This window comes from Phyllobates terribilis, unplaced genomic scaffold, assembly GCF_046119375.1.
Source record: "Phyllobates terribilis strain yellow unplaced genomic scaffold, ASM4611937v1 Scaffold_7__3_contigs__length_470593459, whole genome shotgun sequence".
Lineage (NCBI taxonomy): Eukaryota > Metazoa > Chordata > Amphibia > Anura > Dendrobatidae > Phyllobates > Phyllobates terribilis.
In genome coordinates this window covers 277,863,630-277,885,024 of record NW_027362767.1, presented here as the reverse complement: position 1 = coordinate 277,885,024, position 21,395 = coordinate 277,863,630, and the positions used below count along the sequence as shown (strand labels likewise).

Genomic DNA, 21,395 nt, shown 5'->3' with positions numbered 1-21,395 from the left:
GTACACTGAGGCTGCTGTGTTACCCCCTCTATACTGAGGCTGCTGTGTTACCCCCTCTATACTGAGGCTGCTGTGTTGCCCCCTCTACACTGAGGCTGCTGTGTTACCCCCTCTATACTGCGGCTGCTGTGTTACCCCCTGTACACTGAGGCTGCTGTGTTACCCCCTCTATACTGAGTCTGCTGTGTTACCCCCTGTACACTGAGGCTGCTGTGTTACCCCCTGTACACTGAGGCTGCTGTGTTACCCCCTCTATACTGAGGCTGCTGTGTTACCCCCTCTATACTGAGGCTGCTGTGTTACCCTCTGTACACTGAGGCTGCTGTGTTACCCCCTCTATACTGAGGCTGCTGTGTTACCCCCTCTATACTGCGGCTGCTGTGTTACCCCCTGTACACTGAGGCTGCTGTGTTACCCCCTCTATACTGAGGCTGCTGTGTTACCCCCTGTACACTGAGGCTGCTGTGTTGCCCCCTGTACACTGAGGCTGCTGTGTTACCCCCTCTATACTGAGGCTGCTGTGTTACCCTCTCTATACTGAGGCTGCTGTGTTGCCCCCTCTACACTGAGGCTGCTGTGTTACCCCCTCTATACTGAGGCTGCTGTGTTACCCCCTCTATACTGCGGCTGCTGTGTTACCCCCTGTACACTGAGGCTGCTGTGTTACCCCCTCTATACTGAGGCTGCTGTGTTACCCCCTCTATACTGAGGCTGCTGTGTTACCCCCTCTATACTGAGGCTGCTGTGTTACCCCCTGTATACTGAGGCTGCTGTGTTACCCCCTCTATACTGCGGCTGCTGTGATACCCCCTGTACACTGAGGCTGCTGTGTTACCCCCTCTACACTGAGGCTGCTGTGTTACCCCCTGTACACTGAGGCTGCTGTGTTGCCCCCTGTACACTGAGGCTGCTGTGTTACCCCCTCTATACTGAGGCTGCTGTGTTACCCCCTCTATACTGAGGCTGCTGTGTTGCCCCCTCTACACTGAGGCTGCTGTGTTACCCCCTCTATACTGAGGCTGCTGTGTTACCCCCTCTATACTGCGGCTGCTGTGTTACCTCCTGTACACTGAGGCTGCTGTGTTACCCCCTCTATACTGCGGCTGCTGTGTTGCCCCCTGTACACTGAGGCTGCTGTGTTACCCCCTCTATACTGAGGCTGCTGTGTTGCCCCCTGTACACTGAGGCTGCTGTGTTACCCCCTCTATACTGAGGCTGCTGTGTTACCCCCTCTATACTGAGGTTGCTGTGTTGCCCCCTCTACACTGAGGCTGCTGTGTTACCCCCTCTATACTGAGGCTGCTGTGTTACCCCCTGTACACTGAGGCTGCTGTGTTACCCCCTCTATACTGAGGCTGCTGTGTTACCCCCTCTATACTGAGGCTGCTGTGTTGCCCCCTCTACACTGAGGCTGCTGTGTTACCCCCTCTATACTGAGGCTGCTGTGTTACCCCCTCTATACTGCGGCTGCTGTGTTACCCCCTGTACACTGAGGCTGCTGTGTTACCCCCTGTACACTGAGGCTGCTGTGTTACCCCCTCTATACTGCGGCTGCTGTGTTACCCCCTGTACACTGAGGCTGCTGTGTTACCCCCTCTATACTGAGGCTGCTGTGTTACCCCCTCTATACTGAGGCTGCTGTGTTACCCCCTCTATTCTGAGGCTGCTGTGTTACCCCCTCTATACTGAGGCTGCTGTGTTACCCCCTGTACACTGAGGCTGCTGTGTTGCCCCCTCTATACTGAGGCTGCTGTGTTACCCCCTCTATACTGCGGCTGCTGTGTTACCCCCTGTACACTGAGGCTGCTGTGTTACCCCCTCTATACTGAGGCTGCTGTGTTACCCCCTGTACACTGAGGCTGCTGTGTTGCCCCCTGTACACTGAGGCTGCTGTGTTACCCCCTCTATACTGAGGCTGCTGTGTTACCCCCTCTATACTGAGGCTGCTGTGTTGCCCCCTCTACACTGAGGCTGCTGTGTTACCCCCTCTATACTGCGGCTGCTGTGTTACCCCCTGTACACTGAGGCTGCTGTGTTACCCCCTCTATACTGAGTCTGCTGTGTTACCCCCTGTACACTGAGGCTGCTGTGTTACCCCCTGTACACTGAGGCTGCTGTGTTACCCCCTCTATACTGAGGCTGCTGTGTTACCCCCTCTATACTGAGGCTGCTGTGTTACCCTCTGTACACTGAGGCTGCTGTGTTACCCCCTCTATACTGAGGCTGCTGTGTTACCCCCTCTATACTGCGGCTGCTGTGTTACCCCCTGTATACTGAGGCTGCTGTGTTACCCCCTCTATACTGAGGCTGCTGTGTTACCCCCTGTACACTGAGGCTGCTGTGTTGCCCCCTGTACACTGAGGCTGCTGTGTTACCCCCTCTATACTGAGGCTGCTGTGTTACCCCCTCTATACTGAGGCTGCTGTGTTGCCCCCTCTACACTGAGGCTGCTGTGTTACCCCCTCTATACTGAGGCTGCTGTGTTACCCCTCTATACTGCGGCTGCTGTGTTACCCCCTGTACACTGAGGCTGCTGTGTTACCCCCTCTATACTTAGGCTGCTGTGTTACCCCCTCTATACTGAGGCTGCTGTGTTACCCCCTCTATACTGAGGCTGCTGTGTTACCCCCTCTATACTGAGGCTGCTGTGTTACCCCCTCTATACTGCGGCTGCTGTGATACCCCCTGTACACTGAGGCTGCTGTGTTACCCCCTCTATACTGCGGCTGCTGTGATACCCCCTGTACACTGAGGCTGCTGTGTTACCCCCTCTATACTGAGGCTGCTGTGTTACCCCCTGTACACTGAGGCTGCTGTGTTGCCCCCTGTACACTGAGGCTGCTGTGTTACCCCCTCTATACTGAGGCTGCTGTGTTACCCCCTCTATACTGAGGCTGCTGTGTTGCCCCCTCTACACTGAGGCTGCTGTGTTACCCCCTCTATACTGAGGCTGCTGTGTTACCCCCTCTATACTGCGGCTGCTGTGTTACCTCCTGTACACTGAGGCTGCTGTGTTACCCCCTCTATACTGAGGCTGCTGTGTTACCCCCTCTATACTGAGGCTGCTGTGTTACCCCCTCTATACTGAGGCTGCTGTGTTACCCCCTCTATACTGAGGCTGCTGTGTTACCCCCTGTACACTGAGGCTGCTGTGTTACCCCCTCTATACTGAGGCTGCTGTGTTACCCCCTCTATACTGAGGCTGCTGTGTTACCCCCTCTATACTGAGGCTGCTGTGTTACCCCCTCTATACTGCGGCTGCTGTGTTGCCCCCTGTACACTGAGGCTGCTGTGTTACCCCCTGTACACTGAGGCTGCTGTGTTACCCCCTCTATACTGAGGCTGCTGTGTTACCCCCTCTATACTGCGGCTGCTGTGTTGCCCCCTGTACACTGAGGCTGCTGTGTTACCCCCTCTATACTGAGGCTGCTGTGTTACCCCCTGTACACTGAGGCTGCTGTGTTACCCCCTGTACACTGAGGCTGCTGTGTTACCCCCTGTACACTGAGGCTGCTGTGTTACCCCCTGTACACTGAGGCTGCTGGGTTTCCCTGATTTTAGTTTTGCAGACAGAACCCCTTCAGACAGAATAGAACATATGAGCTTGCAATGTCTCACCAGGGTGAAGGGGGTGTTGAGGAGGGTGATCATGATATCAGCTACTGCCAGGTTAACAATGAACAAGCTGGTGGCCGATTGCATTCTCTTGTTCTTAATGACCACATGGCAAACCAGAATATTCCCAAATAGAGAGATGATGAAGATGACGGAGTAGGCGACTATCAGCAGGGCTTTCACTGTGGAGCTCTGAGACTCCGCTTCATACTTGGTGTTGTTCTCAAAGTCTCCAATGTCATCAATATTTAGCCCCCCATTAAAAAGTGATGAGATGTTAGGAAACCCATAAAATGTAGAAAATAGGTCTGAAGAGTTCACCAAGTCAGTTCTCCTGAATGGCTTAGAAGCATATGGCAGAGAGAACCACATGTGTCTGGTCATGGTCACACTGAGCAGATCACTTAGGGTGTGTGATATTCCATGAAGGAGAAGCAGGAGGACAAGTGACCATGTAGATAGGTTGGGTAGATGTCTCCTGGATGTCTTGGCTCATTCTACCTTCTGTGCAGAGATCCGATCCAATGCAGACTCCTTCTAGATAGAAGTTCTTACAAATGCTCCTGATCACAACTACATGGAGAGAACTAGACAAGTCAAGTCCCTCACTTGTTTTTCCAAGAAATCACAACTTCTTCCAGCAAAGTAAGAACTGCAGAAGGAAGATATCCAGGATGGCAGAATCAGTCTCTCCTCTCCCTGGCTCCACAGCACAAGTCTGGTATTCGGCTGTGAAGCTCTCCTGTTATATAGCTCATCCACAGTGACGTGCGCCCCTAGCGACCAATAGAGACATGTGCCTGCTGGCTCTGGGCTATCTGCCTATGATCAGCAATTGTTTGCTCGCCTTCATTGCAGCATTGCTAGGAAAACTTATTTCAAGCATCAATTTTATTGCCTCATTAGTTGTGAGCAAGTTCTAGGAAGATTACTATGCCTACTGAATGCTGTGCTACTAATGTTCTCTTTTACATGTATGAGGGGATTTGTATACTGATTGTGGTAGCTTAAATATTGACCAGTAATGATAGCATGATATATAGTGAATAATAATGGTTATATTATGCATCCATTCTTCTTCTTCTTATAGTTATAATTATTATTATTTATATCAATGTAATCTAAGAGGGTAAATAATTACTTCCGCTGCAGTCCCCATTAGCGTACTCAAAAGAAAGAAAATAATATTTTTATTGAAAAAACATTAAGAACTCTATTTGACTCATTTTTCACCATATAAGGAATTTCGGCAAACTAAAAATGCTATACCAGATACATGAAAGTTTATTCACTCCACATACCTATTTAGGTTCTATAAAACAGACAAATTGCCTGTAATGACGAAATAGCAGGTTTCTGATAACAATAGTTAGGACGATCGTTCATCCCCACAGTTTGCATTATTGTTGGTAGCACATCCCTTATGGATACCCAAATTAAAGGTGTGGTCGACCGCAGATAAGGAGTCAACCTACAGATAGCCCATGTCAAAGAACCTTTTGACACAGATCAGAAAAACAAACTAAAAATATTAAAAATTGGAATATTGGGTTATACAATGTACTTTTTTTGTAATTACTGTGCATATATATGTAACAATAGATACAGCTCAACCCTTTCAACCTCCTTCTCATTTATTTTCAGGGACATATATTATGTTCTGCCCTGACTCATTCTCATGGTTGGATTCCTGTTCGGATGATTACAGGCAATGAATGTAATCACTACTTTAAGAGTTATTCCAGGTTCTTCCATACAATGCATATGTAGTTAGAGATGGGGAAAAGAAAAAGCTTTCAAATATTGCACTAAAAATGGTGCTTTATAGTGATGGGCGAGCACTAAAATGCTCGGGTGCTCGATGCTCAGGTCGAGCAAATCGTAATGCTCGGGTGCTCGACCCGAGCAATGAGCCTAATGTAAGTCTATGGGAAACTCGAGCATTTTTCAGGCGGCTCCCCCAGGTGGTCCGCAGAGGGCCTAAAAATCGCCCAAATCGATGGGTGCAGTGCTCAAATGACATGGGAACAGCATGGGGAAGACCCCTGGAAGCATTTCTGACTCCCAGATCACTGCTGTCAACAACGTTGTCAGAGTATTACGCCACTTTTACGGACTCACAATAAAACATACAAAAACAAAACCAAAATGGATTTTCCTGGGAAATATGCTAAGGAACATCCTTTCCATGACATGTACAATGTATATAAGGCAAAATAAATATACAAAAACAAAAATGCTGCTCCACACCTTGAGCTATGTTCACACATAGAGTTTTTGATGCGTTTTTGCACTTTTGCATTGCTTTCAACCAAGACAAATGCATTCACTGAGAAATGTCATTTTAACATTTTACAACCTTATCTGGCCATGTGGTGTGTGACACATCATCAGACACATGCATACAGTGCTGAGAAGACATGGGAACAGCATGGGGAAGACCCCTGTAAGCATCTCTGACTCCCAGGTCACTGCCTAAAAGTGTGCCCATAATAAGTGATCCTTGGCGCATGTGAAGATGCCTCCTGCCATGCACCTGTCGTTGCAAACTTGCAACAATCATTGTCCACGTCCTTGTCCCAGTGCAGCGTTCAGTTGTCCCTACCCCATTCCTTGGAATGCAAGCGCAAGTGTGCAGCCAGCCACCCACCCAAGCAGGGGTCCCACAACATTACCCGTGCCCTCCCCAGTGAACTTAATAGGAAGGACTGCCTACCCACAAACACGTGGTCAAGTGAATGTGGCCAGGGACGGTACGGAGCCAGTCCACAGCTTTTTTTTGCTGAAAGTTGTATTTCACCACAGCCATATTCTTTAGCTTGGTGAAAGGACTTGGGAAACCATATCTACTCCAGCTGTCATTTCTCCCAGGAAGTCCTCTAAAGCTGCTTGCACTTGAAATGTGGCCTTTTAGGCTCATGGAGGCGGAAGCTTTTCACAACCTAATGAAGGCGACGGCTGGGTGTCCATACTCGGTCCCCAGCTGCCACTATTTGTCCCGGTGTCGTCTCCGCCTTCTGCAAGCACGCATCCCACAACATTACCCGTGCCCTCTCCAGTGAACTTACTGGGAAGGACCGCCTACCCACAAACACGTGGTCAAGCGATTGTGGCCAGGGACGGTACGGAGCCAGTCCACAGCTTTTTTTGCTGAGAGTTGTATTTCACCACAGCCATATTCTTTAGCTTGGTGAAAGGACTTGGGAAACCATATCTACCCCAGCTGTCATTTCTCCCAGGAAGCCCTCTAAAGCTGCTTTCACTTAAAATGTGGCCTTTTAGGCTCATGAAGGCTCATGCCGGCGGCGGCAGGGTGTCCATACTCGGCCCCAGCCACCACTATTTGTCCCGATGTCGTCTCTGCCTTCCACAAGCATGGGTCCCACAGCATTACCCGTGCTCTCCCCAGTGAACTTACTGGGAAGGATCACTTACCCACAAACACATAGTCAAGTGAATGTGGCCGGGGACGGTACGGAGCCAGTCTACAGTTTTGTTTTTTTTTCCTGAGAGCTGTATTTCACCACAGCCATATTCTTTAGCTAGGTGAAAGGACTTGGGAAACCATATCTACTCCAGCTGTCATTTCTCCCAGGAAGTCCTCTAATGCAGCTTGCTGCAGAAGCAATGGCAGCCCGTCCAACATCAGCTCGCACTTGTCGGTGGTCCTTCGACACACAAACTTCTTTCTTTGCGCCTTTAATATCATGACTACAGAGTTGGGGAATGGCCTGATCTGCAATGCGTTTTGACAAATAACATGCAAAAGCACGTCCAATCCACATTAAAAAAGCAGCCATAGAGTGTCCGGGAACCTTCCCCCACACTTTTCTTAGCCAGAGCTGCTTCTCGGCAGGGTTGGACGGGCCCACCAGAGAACCAGAGACTCCTCTGGTAGGCCCTGGCTTCTCCTTCAGGAGAGTTCATAGTGCTGAGGTGAGGCCATGATGATGATACAGGCCACCATCTGCTTAGTTTTCTGTTACTTGGAATGCAAGCGCAAGTATGCAGCCAGTCACCCACCCACAGGCCACAATACTAAACTTCCAGATTTCTGGGCAGCTGCTTGTACTTGAAATGTGGCCTTTTAGGCTTGTGGAGGTGGAAGCTGTCCACAACCTCATGGCGGCGGTGACCGGGTGTCCATACTCAGTCCCCAGCCACCACTATTTTGTCCCGGTATTGTCTCCGCCTGCTACATTACTGCTGGTACTTTTCTGTGGGAATCTGCTTGCCTTCTACCAGCCTTGAATATTTCCAGTAAACTATGGTACGACGCAATGGTATTAGCACTGCCCACAGTACCAGTAGCGAAGCCATCCCCAATTTCCTTCTCAGGAATTTTATTTGGTAGACTGAGTGGCTGCCCAAATACATTAGTTTCTCACAAAGGAGCTGAAGATAGAGTGGCAGTAGGTGCAAGTTTATCCAGCCTGTTAGATATCAGAGGGTGAACGGCAGCACATTGGATCAGTGGTTAGCACTGAAGCCTTGCAGCGCTGGGATCCTGTGTTCAAATCCCAACAAGGACAACATCTGCAAGGATTTTGTATGTTCTCCCCGTGTTTGCGTGGGTTTCCAACTCAGTAAAAAAGCAGCCACACCCACACAACCTACCCACACACTTTTCTTAGCCAGGACTGCTTCTTGGCAGGGTTGGATGGTCTCACCAGAGAATTCTCTGGTGTGCCCTGGCTTCTACATCAGGAGAGTTCATGATAGCGCTAACTTTGCAGCTGCTATGGGGCTCTTGAGCGGGGGAGAAAGGTGAGCCCTCAGAATCAAATCCTCTGGTGGGCCCAATGTTTTTCAATCTGAAAAAGCTTCTCAGTGGGAGTTGTATTTCACCACAGCCATATTCTTTAGCTCGGTGAAAGGACTGGCATAGAGGGAAACCGTATCTACTCCGGCTGTCATTTCTCCGTCACCAGGTTCCGCCCATTGTCACACACGACCATGCCTGGCTGTACGTTCAGAGGTGAGAGCCACAGATCAGGCTGCTGTGTTACAGCTTTCAACAGCTCTGCAGCACTGGGCGGTTTGTCACCTAAGCATTAAGCATGTTATCTTCAGCACAGCCTGTTGCCACTTGGCCAAGGTAGTGCTGCAGTGCTTTCAGCTTGTGACTGATGTGGTCATTTCGGAGAAGGAGGAGGAGGTGCAGGAGCTGAACAATGTGATTACATTGAGGTTACATTGGCAACTCTATTTTTTATACTAAAGAAAGATCCTACTGGTTTTTTTTACGTTATTTTTTAAGACAAATGCATTCACCGAGACATGTAATTTTAACATTTAACAACCTTATCTGGCCATGTGGTGTGTGACACGTCATCAGACATATCCTGTTTCATTTATGATGGAGGGACTCTGAAAGTCACAAAGCCTATTTTTATAGGGCCATCAGGTGGCCCTTACTATTCTTAAAAGGCCATCAGTCGGCCCTTGCTATTGTTAGAGAGCCATCAGCCAGCTTTGCTTTGTTGTTCCCTTTATTAAAGAGTGGGTCTCCTATACTGTTATTGTGTATGCAGTGACGGCAAGGGCTGCCAAAAATTCGGACGCAACTCAATACCCCCTTGAAGAGATATAGAGGAGGATCTCAGTAAAAAAAAAAAGTTCCCATTATAAAGGAGCAGGTCTTCTATAGTGGTAATGCCCATGCTGTGACTGCAAGGGCTGCCAAAATTTGGGAAAAACCCCACTGAGATTTTAAAGACACATAGACCAGGGCAACAGTAATGAATACGAAATATTCCCATTAGAAAGGAGAGTATCTGCTATACAGTTATAGGGTAAGCAGTGAGTCCAACGGCTGACCAAATTTAGGAAAAACCCCACTAACAATTTAAAGACACATAGAGCAGAACCACAGTAATGACAAATTCCCATTAGAAAGGAGAATGTCTCCCATAGTGTTGGCCTATGCAGTGAATGCGAGGGCTGCCAAAAATTGTAAGGCACTACAATGCCCCTTGAAAGAGACATACAGGGCCTCATGAAAAAATGTTCCCATTAGTAGGAAGTGGGTCTCCCATAGTGCTGGCCTATGTAGTGAATGCAAGGGCTGCCAAAAATTGGGATGCACTCCAATGCCCCTTGGAAGAGACTTAGAGGGCCTCATAAAAAAATGTTCCCATTAGAAAGGAGTGGGTCTCCTATACTTGTAATTAGAGATGAGCGTTGTTCGACTCGAACTGTTCGCCAATCTCAAATTCGAGCTGTTTTGGGCGGTGTTCGAGCCGTTCGGCGTACACGAACGATTTGAAAAAAATTCGGCTGTTCGAGGTTATGTTCGATAACTGTTCGTGCACCAAAATCATAACTGGATTTTTTCTCAGTAATGATGAAAATTAATGTTAATATGCAGTTTGAGTGTACAGCGGGGCGGGGGGAGGGGCAGGGGATGGATCTCTGCAGGAATAATGAAGATCTCCATTTTTTTTTCTCTTTCCCGCATTTACAGTGGGGAGGTGCAGTCTGTCAGCCTATCAGCAGCGCACACACGGAGCGAAGTGCTTTGTTTCACACAAGCAAGGGCATGTGTCATTGGCAGTGTATGTCACATGTCCTTGCCCTATAAGACCCAGCCATTTTCCCCGTCACCACTATTTTCTCACTGCTGCAGCTGCGTGTTAGACGGCACCGCTGTTGCTATGTGCGCTATACCTTGTTAATTTCAAGCCAATTTTCGCACAAATCTACAGATAGCTTGGGAGTAGGGAATAGTTGTGATTGCAGTCCTTTTAAGGACTAGGTTACAGCATTTCCTACGACTTTTATCAGGCACGTGTGTGCTCTTAAATAGATAGGTTGGGAGTAAAGACTAATTGTAATGGCAGTCCTTTTCAGGACTAAGTTACATCAGTTCCTATCAGTTTTTCCCAGGCAGGTCTGTGCCAGTGCTGTGCAAGTTTTTTTCACAGCATTTGGCTAAATCTAGCAAAGCAAATCCTTTTTGGCCTATTGCAGAGTGTGTTAGTCAGTAGAGTAGCCTATCTGTGTTGCAAGCTACACCACCTGTGTATAGAATACAAATTTTTTTACTGCAGCTAGTGAAGTAAAACCTTTTGGGCATAGCATCATTCTATTAGTCAATCTATACTGACCTCCATCAGGTTGCAAATTGAATATAATTTTTTTCTGCATCTAGCTCTGAAAAAATATTTGGGCTTCTAGCAGTGTGTGGGACTTGGTCTATTAGTCCATCTATACTGACCTCCATCAGGTTGCAAATTGAATATAATTTTTTTCTGCATCTAGCTCTGAAAAAATATTTGGGCTTCTAGCAGTGTGTGGGACTTGGTCTATTAGTCCATCTATACTGACCTCCATCAGGTTGCAAATTAAAAATAATTTTTATCTGCATCTAGCTCTGAAAAAATATTTGGGCTTCTAGCAGTGTGTGGGACTTGGTCTATTAGTCCATCTATACTGACCTCCATCAGGTTGCAAATTAAAAATAATTTTTATCTGCATCTAGCTCTGAAAAAATATTTGGGCTCCTAGCAGTGTGTGGGACTTGGTCTACTAGTCCATCTATACTGACCTCCATCAGGTTGCAAATTAAAAATAATTTTTATCTGCATCTAGCTCTGAAAAAATATTTGGGCTTCTAGCAGTGTGTGGGAATTGGTCTATTAGTCCATCTATACTGACCTCCATCAGGTTGCAAAGTGAATATAATTTTTTTCTGCATCTAGCTTTGAAAAAATATTTGGGCTTCTAGCAGTGTGTGGGACTTGTTCTATTAGTCCATCTATACTGACCTCCATCAGGTTGCAAATTGAATATAATTTTTTTCTGCATCTAGCTCTGAAAAAATATTTGGGCTTCTAGTAGTGTGTGGGACTTGGTCTATTAGACCATCTATACTGACCTCCATCAGGTTGCAAATTAAAAATAATTTTTATCTGCATCTAGCTCAGAAAAAATATTTGGGCTTCTAGCAGTGTGTGGGAATTGGTCTATTAGACCATCTATACTGACCTCCATCAGGTTGCAAATTAAAAATAATTTTTATCTGCATCTAGCTCAAAAAAAATATATGGGCTTCTAGCAGTGTGTGGGACTTGTTCTATTCGTCCATCTATACTGACCTCCATTAGGTTGCAAATTGAATATAATTTTTTTCTGCATCTAGCTCTGAAAAAATATTTGGGCTTATAGCAGTGTGTGGGACTTGTTCTATTAGTCCATCTATACTGACCTCCACCAGGTTGCAAATTGAATATAATTTTTTTCTGCATCTAGCTCTGAAAAAATATTTGGGCTTATAGCAGTGTGCGGGACTTGTTCTATTAGTCCATCTAAACTGACCTCCATCAGGTTGCAAATTGAATATAATTTTTTTCTGCATCTAGCTCTGAAAAAATATTTGGGCTTCTAGCAGTGTGTGAGAATTGGTCTATTAGTCAATCTATACTTACCTCCATCAGGTTGCAAATTCAATATAATTTTTTTCTGCATCTAGCTCTGAAAAAATATTTGGGCTTCTAGCAGTGTGTGGGACTTGGTCTATTAGTCCATCTATACTGACCTCCATCAGGTTGCAAATGAAAAATAATTTTTTTCTGCATCTAGCTCTGAAAAAATATTTGGGCTTCTAGCAGTGTGTGGGACTTGGTCTATTAGTCCATCTATACTGACCTCCATCAGGTTGCAAATTGAATATAATTTTTTTCTGCATCTAGCTCTGAAAAAATATTTGGGCTTCTAGCAGTATGGGGGACTTGTTCTATTAGTCCATCTATACTGACCTCCATCAGGTTGCAAATTGAATATAATTTTTTTATGCATCTAGCTCTGAAAAAATATTTGCGCTTCTAGCAGTGTGTGGGACTTGGTCTATTAGTCCATCTATACTGACCTCCATCAGGTTGCAAATTAAAAATAATTTTTATCTGTATCTAGCTGTGAAAAAATATTTGGGCTTCTAGCAGTGTGTTTGACTTGTTCTATTAGTCCATCTATACTGACCTTTATCAGGTTGCAAATTGAATATAATTTTTTTCTGCATCTAGCTCTGAAAAAATATTTGTCTTCTAGCAGTGTGTGGGACTTGGTCTATTAGTCCATCTATGCTGACCTCCATCAGGTTGCAAATTCAATATAATTTTTTTCTGCATCTAGCTCTGAAAAAAATATTTGGGCTTCTAGCAGTGTGTGGGACTTGGTCTATTAGTCCATCTATACTGACCTCCACCAGGTTGCAAATTGAATATAATTTTTTCTGCATCTAGCTCTGAAAAAATATTTGGGCTTCTAGCAGTGTGTGGGACTTGGTCTATTAGTCCATCTATACTGACCTCCATCAGGTTGCAAATTAAAAATAATTTTTATCTGCATCTAGCTCTGAAAAAATATTTGGGCTTCTAGCAGTGTGTGGGACTTGGTCTACTAGTCCATCTATACTGACCTCCATCAGGTTGCAAATTAAAAATAATTTTTTTCTGCATCTAGCTCTGAAAAAATATTTGGGCTTCTAGCAGTGTGTGGGACTTGTTCTACTAGTCCATCTATACTGACCTCCATCAGGTTGCAAATTAAAAATAATTTTTTTATGCATTTAGCTCTGAAAGAATATTTGGGCTTCTAGTGACGCGCCCCCTGGGCCAGTGTTGTTTGGGGGATACCCGGAGCCGGATCAGATGGGGGTTGTAGTCTCCGAGTGGCGGTGACCCGGTCCGTGCCCAGGGTGTCAAGCTCAGTGTGTGGCAGTCCTACAGATGTTACTGGATGTTCTTTAGTGTCGACTACGCCACCCGTTGATTTGCGGTCACTACGGCCGCCGCTGCAGCAGGGTCCGCTGAGGCTGGTGGTGTGTGTGCAGCTTCGGGTAGTATAACCCCCAACGGGAGGGGTATAGCCTCAGGGGGTCAGTTGTAGAGGGTGGTGGTTGTGGTGGTGCAGTGAGAGTGGTAATAAGACTCCGAGTCGGGCTGTGCAGTTCAGGGTTTTACTTACTGCTTTTGTGTTGGTCACTCCGGCCTTGAGTGACCGCCCGAGCCGTGCTGCGTCCACCAGGTCCTGGACTCGGCCAACCCCGAGGTGATTCTGGAGCGTGGTCCTGAGCTCCCTTTTTCACTTGTCCTTCTCTCTGGCCTTCCCCACCAGGTATCCACCTAAGTCCGGCTCCCTCGGGCCTCTTGTTGGTAAAACCCTTGTCTCTGGGTTCCCTGACCCTATTCACGGTTTGCCTTCCGGGTGGATTTAGTGGGTGGTCGTGGCAGATCCTGCCCACGACCTCCGGTCTCTGGCTAAGGATTAGGGCCCTCCACCAGCTTGGGATCCGGTACCCTTGTGCCAACTCTTCACCCTCTGGTCTAATTTTGGGTTCTTGGAGTTCCCTCTTCTTCCCCTCTGGGTCCTTCTTTCTCCTCTCTCTCTCTTGGCCTTGGAGCTGGCTGAGCTGATCTGCTTCTGTGACTCAACTCTGACAGACTGACCCTGATCTAAGATGGTTCCCACCTTATATACTCCCTCTATGTGTGAGCTCAGGTGACCAGCACCCAATGAGCTCCTAGCATTACCCAGACTGCTCCCCCTATCTGCCCCTACACTACTGGGATGTTCCACCCCCCTCCCACTCCAGCCAGGGACAGACACTGTCGTACCTGCACATTTCTCTAGTGGGAGTACCATTGGTCTGTCCCCCGGAAATGGGATGTGTGTAGTGCATGCAGCCTACTGAGCTCAGTTCCACACTCCATCCTTACCCGGGAGTGGAATACCACACCTCTGGCTTGAGGTGTAATACCCCTGTAGCAGCCGAATCCTCAGGGTGCTACATTCCCCCCTGGTAAATCACAGCGCGTCCTCGGGCTGTAAGATATAAAAACATCCAAAACATACAATTTTTTTCATAAACATAAACATATAAAACATCACATAAAACTTTTCATAAAAACTCTTCATAAATAACGTCCTTGTAAACACTCTTGCTCCTCCGGCCACGGTGCAACTTGTGACCGGGAAAAGCGCGACAGTCTCTTTAAGAAAAACAACAGTTTACTATAAAACCGGTAGGGGGCGCCTTAGGAAGCGCAACTATATACAAGGGGAATATGGCCGCTCTCAGTCCTCGGCCAGGTAATGGGGATAGGGACACACGGGTTAACAGTTCACTCTTGTCCCAACGGGGACTTATTTAAAGCAGCAACAGTTCACTGTACCCCGATGGGTAACTATTTACAGTCTCTTTACCGTACTTTAACGACGGCGTCCTCCTGCTCCTTCTTTGGATTTAGACCCGTCCGGGTCCTCCTGCTCCTCCTCACACCGCAGCTCCTCCTCCGTCAGGCGATGCACATGGAGGGCGTAGGGTCCTTTGGCACACTTGTGCCGGGTGAAGGTGACCTCGTCCCCTACATACAGGTCACGACCTCTGTGTCCCTCCGGCAGATGGCTTTCTACGTCTCTGCGTGTGACAAAGACGTCGCCGGGGGTATGATGGTCTTTTATGAAGCCCCACCCATGCTGCAGGTTGAATTTAATCACAGTCCCGGTGGTACGGGGACCATGAGCTGCACGGGGGTTCCTCCTGGTCCGGCTCTTCTGCTCCGCGCTCCTTATCTGTGCTTGCTGTTCCCGGACCCGCCTCTCTCTCCGCTCCTTCTCGAAGACCTCGAGCTGCTGGCGGCAGCACTCTGCACGCTCCGCTGCGGCCGCCCGAGTCTCCTGAGTGAACCCCATGAGGTCTCCTCCGGTGGGGTCCCACTCAAACTGTGCCTCCTCTAGCGGGGGCTGGGTCCTCCTGACGGGCTTCGGAGCCGGAATCAGGGGCTCACACAGGGGCCTCGCCCTTTGGAGTTCCAGTTGATAGTACTCCTGGGGCCATATGAAGGGCTGCCCATCCGGGCACGTATGCTGAGCGAACAAGTCCTCACCCAGGTGCGGTACTTTAGGTGTTATGGGCGCTGTGGTGGTAGCGGCGCCCGGGTTGACCAGGCCTTGCGACCAGGCTTGGGGCACGCTAAAGGAAAAGGGCACCGTAAGAACGGCGGCGCCCGTGGTTACTCGGCCCTGCGACCAGGCTGGTGGCTCCGCGGAGGTAGGGGGCGCTGTTGGAATGGCGGCGCCCGGGTGTACTAGGCCTTGCGACCAGGCCGATGGTACTTCCTGCTTTGCCGCGCTCAGGGTCGAAGCGCGTGACGTCACAGGGGTCGCGGCCGCGGTTTCCGGTTGAGGCCTAGTCTGCGGCGGTGACGATGCAGCGACGGGCACGGCAGGGGGAATTTCGGGCTCTGCGACGGGGAGCTGGGGCAGGTACACGGTTTCCCGGCTCGGGGTAGAGACGTCCCCTTTACCTACCTCCGTCCGTTCAGCTCCCTTCTCGGCACCGTCTCCGGCCTTCACTCCTCCTGCACCATCCTCAGAGGCGGTCTGTCTCCTCGTCTCGGGTGGCGTGCTCCGCTGACAGGTTTGGGTCCGCTGGGCCATCTCTCGGCTCCACTCCGCCAACGTCTCTCGCTGCACCTGGGCCATCCTCCGTGCGAGGCCCTCCAGCGCAGTCTGTGCACACTCCCGGTCTCGGGGGAGCTGTGCCAGGACCTCCACTAGGCCTAGTGGGGTTGTGGCTTGTAGCAGGCTCCTGACCACTGGGTCGGTGCTGCCTGACTCTCCCTCCATCTCCGGGTAGGCTTTCTCTGGACTCCTCTCCAGACTTCTTGTCTCCGGGTGCGCTCTCTCCAGACTGCTCCAGGCGACACCCATCTTTTCTCTCTTGTTCTGTCTCCGCCCACATTGAGGGTGGTCCCGGGGCAACTTTGTGATTGTCAGTTCCAGAAGCAGTTCTCTCACGCTGATGGACACTTCCAGCATCACAGTCTCTGTTGGTGGGCGCGGTTTCCGCTTTTGGCGCCATTCTTCGACCTGGCCCACGATGGGAGGTGACCTCTTGCCACCCTCTGGCACGCCCATAATGGCGTCCGCTCTTCCAAGGCGGGAAATCTTTGGAAATGGCGGGAATCGTCTCCCAGTGGCGGGAAACTCCATGGATGGCGGGAAAAAGCTGCAAATGGCGGACAACCGGCGGGAAACGACCTGTGATGGGGTCCGTTGGCGGGGACCCTCCGGAACCGGCGGGAGACTTCTTTTTAAGGTAACGATGAACTTTTCTTCAGGCACGCAGTACCCGGTTGTTGCGGGCACGTGATCCTGCCGACTACGCCAAAGTTGACGCGCCCCCTGGGCCAGTGTTGTTTGGGGGATACCCGGAGCCGGATCAGATGGGGGTTGTAGTCTCCGAGTGGCGGTGACCCGGTCCGTGCCCAGGGTGTCAAGCTCAGTGTGTGGCAGTCCTACAGATGTTACTGGATGTTCTTTAGTGTCGACTACGCCACCCGTTGATTTGCGGTCACTACGGCGGCCGCTGCAGCAGGGTCCGCTGAGGCTGGTGGTGTGTGTGCAGCTTCGGGTAGTATAACCCCCAACGGGAGGGGTATAGCCTCAGGGGGTCAGTTGTAGAGGGTGGTGGTTGTGGTGGTGCAGTGAGAGTGGTAATAAGACTCCGAGTCGGGCTGTGCAGTTCAGGGTTTTACTTAATGCTTTTGTGTTGGTCACTCCGGCCTTGAGTGACCGCCCGAGCCGTGCTGCGTCCACCAGGTCCTGGACTCGGCCAACCCCCAGGTGATTCTGGAGCGTGGTCCTGAGCTCCCTTTTTGACTTGTCCTTCTCTCTGGCCTTCCCCACCAGGGATCCACCTAAGTCCGGCTCCCTCGGGCCTCTTGTTGGTAAAACCCTTGTCTCTGGGTTCCCTGACCCTATTCACGGTTTGCCTTCCGGGTGGATTTAGTGGGTGGTCGTGGCAGATCCTGCCCACGACCTCCGGTCTCAGGCTAAGGATTAGGGCCCTCCACCAGCTTGGGATCCGGTACCCTTGTGCCAACTCTTCACCCTCTGGTCTAATTTTGGGTTCTTGGAGTTCCCTCTTCTCCCCCTCTGGGTCCTTCTTTCTCCTCTCTCTCTCTTGGCCTTGGAGCTGGCTGAGCTGCTCTGCTTCTCTGACTCAACTCTGACAGACTGACCCTGATCTAAGATGGTTCCCACCTTATATACTCCCTCTATGTGTGAGCTCAGGTGACCAGCACCCAATGAGCTCCTAGCTTTACCCAGACTGCTCCCCCTATCTGCCCCTACACTACTGGGATGTTCCACCCCCCTCCCACTCCAGCCAGGGACAGACACTGTCGTACCCGCACATTTCTCTAGTGGGAGTACCATTGGTCTGTCCCCCGGAAATGGGATGTGTGTAGTGCATGCAGCCTACTGAGCTCAGTTCCACACTCCATCCTCACCCGGGAGTGGAATACCACACCTCTGGCTTGAGGTGTAATACCCCTGTAGCAGCCGAATCCTCAGGGTGCTACACTAGCAATGTGTGGGACTTGTTCTATTAGTCCAACTATACTGACCTCCATCAGGTTGCAAATTAAAAATAATTTTTTTCTGCATCTAGCTCTGAAAAAATATTTGGGCTTCTAGCAGTGTGTGGGACTTGTTCTATTAGTCCATATATACTGACCTCCATCAGGTTGCAAATTAAAAATATTTTTTTTCTGCATCTAGCTCTGAAAAAATATTTGGGCTTCTAGCAGTGTGTGGGACTTGTTCTATTAGTCCATCTATACTGACCTTTATCAGGTTGCAAATTGAATATAATTTTTTTCTGCATCTAGCTCTGAAAAAATATTTGGGCTTCTAGCAGTGTGTGGGACTTGGTCTATTAGTCCATCTATGCTGACCTCCATCAGGTTGCAAATTCAATATAATTTTTTTCTGCATCTAGCTCTGAAAAAATATTTGGGCTTCTAGCAGTGTGTGGGACTTGGTCTATTAGTCCATGTATACTGACCTCCATCAGGTTGCAAATTAAAAATAATTTTTATCTGCATCTATCTCTGAAAAAATATTTGGGCTTCTAGCAGTGTGTGGGACTTGGTCTATTAGTCCATATATACTGACCTCCATCAGGTTGCAAATTGAATATAATTTTTTTCTGCATCTAGCTCTAAAAAAATATTTGGGCTTCTAGCAGTGTGTGGGACTTGGTCTATTAGTCCATCTATACTGACCTCCATCAGGTTGCAAATTAAAAATAATTTTTATCTGCATCTAGCTCTGAAAAAATATTTGGGCTTCTAGCAGTGTGTGGGACTTGGTCTACTAGTCCATCTATACTGACCTCCATCAGGTTGCAAATTAAAAATAATTTTTTTATGCATTTAGCTCTGATAGAATATTTGGGCTTCTAGCAATGTGTGGGACTTGTTCTATTAGTCCATCTATACTGACCTCCATCAGGTTGCAAATTAAAAATAATTTTTTTCTGCATCTAGCTCTGAAAAAACATTTGGGCTTCTAGCAGTGTGTGGGACTTGTTCTATTAGTACATATATACTGACCTCCATCAGGTTGCAAATTAAAAATATTTTTTTTCTGCATCTAGCTCTGAAAAAATATTTGGGCTTCTAGCAGTGTGTGGGACTTGTTCTATTAGTCCATCTATACTGACCTCCATCAGGTTGCAAATTAAAAATAATTTTTTTCTGCATCTAGCTCTGAAAAAATATTTGGGCTTCTAGCAGTGTGTGGGACTTGTTCTATTAGTCCATCTATACTGACCTTTATCAGGTTGCAAATTGAATATAATTTTTTTCTGCATCTAGCTCTGAAAAAATATTTGGGCTTCTAGCAGTGTGTGGGACTTGGTCTATTAGTCCATCTATACTGACCTCCATCAGGTTGCAAATTAAAAATAATTTTTATCTGCATCTAGCTCTGAAAAAATATTTGGGCTTCTAGCCGTGTGTGGGACTTGGTCTATTAGTCCATCTATACTGACCTCCACCAGGTTGCAAATTGAATATAATTTTTTTCTGCATCTACCTCTGAAAAAATATTTGGGCTTCTAGCAGTATGGGGGACTTGTTCTATTAGTCCATCTATACTGACCTCCATCAGGTTGCAAATTGAATAAAATTTTTTTATGCATCTAGCTCTGAAAAAATATTTGCGCTTCTAGCAGTGTGTGGGACTTGGTCTATTAGTCCATCTATACTGACCTCCATCAGGTTGCAAATTAAAAATAATTTTTATCTGCATCTAGCTGTGAAAAAATATTTGGGCTTCTAGCAGTGTGTGGGACTTGTTCTATTAGTCCATCTATACTGACCTTTATCAGGTTGCAAATTGAATATAATTTTTTTCTGCATCTAGCTCTGAAAAAATATTTGTCTTCTAGCAGTGTGTGGGACTTGGTCTATTAGTCCATCTATGCTGACCTCCATCAGGTTGCAAATTCAATATAATTTTTTTCTGCATCTAGCTCTGAAAAAAATATTTGGGCTTCTAGCAGTGTGTGGGACTTGGTCTATTAGTCCATCTATACTGACCTCCACCAGGTTGCAAATTGAATATAATTTTTTCTGCATCTAGCTCTGAAAAAATATTTGGGCTTCTAGCAGTGTGTGGGACTTGGTCTATTAGTCCATCTATACTGACCTCCATCAGGTTGCAAATTAAAAATAATTTTTATCTGCATCTAGCTCTGAAAAAATATTTGGGCTTCTAGCAGTGTGTGGGACTTGGTCTACTAGTCCATCTATACTGACCTCCATCAGGTTGCAAATTAAAAATAATTTTTTTATGCATTTAGCTCTGAAAGAATATTTGGGCTTCTAGCAATGTGTGGGACTTGTTCTATTAGTCCATATATACTGACCTCCATCAGGTTGCAAATTAAAAATATTTTTTTTCTGCATCTAGCTCTGAAAAAATATTTGGGCTTCTAGCAGTGTTTGGGACTTGTTCTATTAGTCCATCTATACTGACCTCCATCAGGTTGCAAATTAAAAATAATTTTTTTCTGCATCTAGCTCTGAAAAAATATTTGGGCTTCTAGCAGTGTGTGGGACTTGTTCTATTAGTCCATCTATACTGACCTTTATCAGGTTGCAATTTGAATATAATTTTTTTCTGCATCTAGCTCTGAAAAAATATTTGGGCTTCTAGCAGTGTGTGGGACTTGGTCTATTAGTCCATCTATGCTGACCTCCATGAGGTTGCAAATTGAATATAATTTTTTTCTGCATCTAGCTCTGAAAAAATATTTGGGCTTCTAGCAGTGTGTGGGACTTGGTCTATTAGTCCATCTATACTGACCTCCATCAGGTTGCAAATTAAAAATAATTTTTATCTGCATCTAGCTCTGAAAAAATATTTGGGCTTCTAGCAGTGTGTGGGACGTGTTCTATTAGTTCATCTATACTGACCTCCACCAGGTTGCAAATTGAATATAATTTTTTTCTGCATCTAGCTCTGAAAAAATATTTGGGCTTCTAGCAGTGTGTGGGACTTGTTCTATTAGTCCATCTATACTGACCTCCATCAGGTTGCTAATTGAATATAATTTTTTTCTACATCTAGCTCTGAAAAAATATTTGGGCTTCTAGTAGTGTGTGGGACTTTTTCTATTAGTCCATCTATACTGACCTCCATCAGGTTGCAAACTGAATATAATTTTTTTCTGCATCTAGCTCTGAAAAAATATTTGGGCTTCTAGCAGTGTGTGGGACTTGTTATATTAGTCCATCTATACTGACCTCCATCAGGTTGCAAATTAAAAATAATTTTTATCTGCATCTAGCGCTGAAAAAATATTTGGGCTTCTAGCAGTGTGTGGGACTTGGTCTGTTAGTCCATCTATACTGACCACCATCAGGTTGCAAATTGAATATAATTTTTTTCTGCATCTAGCTCTGAAAAAATATTTGCATCTA

At 47.2% G+C, this 21,395-nt stretch overlaps 1 protein-coding gene across 1 annotated transcript in view; it reads right to left on the bottom strand.

The window, feature by feature from the left end:
• LOC141153171 (G-protein coupled receptor 83-like) overlaps window positions 1-4,336 on the bottom strand; it is a 254,630-nt gene extending 250,294 nt beyond the window's left edge. The window contains exon 1 of the mRNA XM_073637871.1: window positions 3,619-4,336. Within this exon, the coding sequence (XP_073493972.1) occupies window positions 3,619-3,999 (381 nt within the window). The 5' untranslated portion in view covers window positions 4,000-4,336. The remainder of the gene's footprint in view (window positions 1-3,618) is intronic.
• Window positions 4,337-21,395: the final 17,059 nt, after the last annotated feature.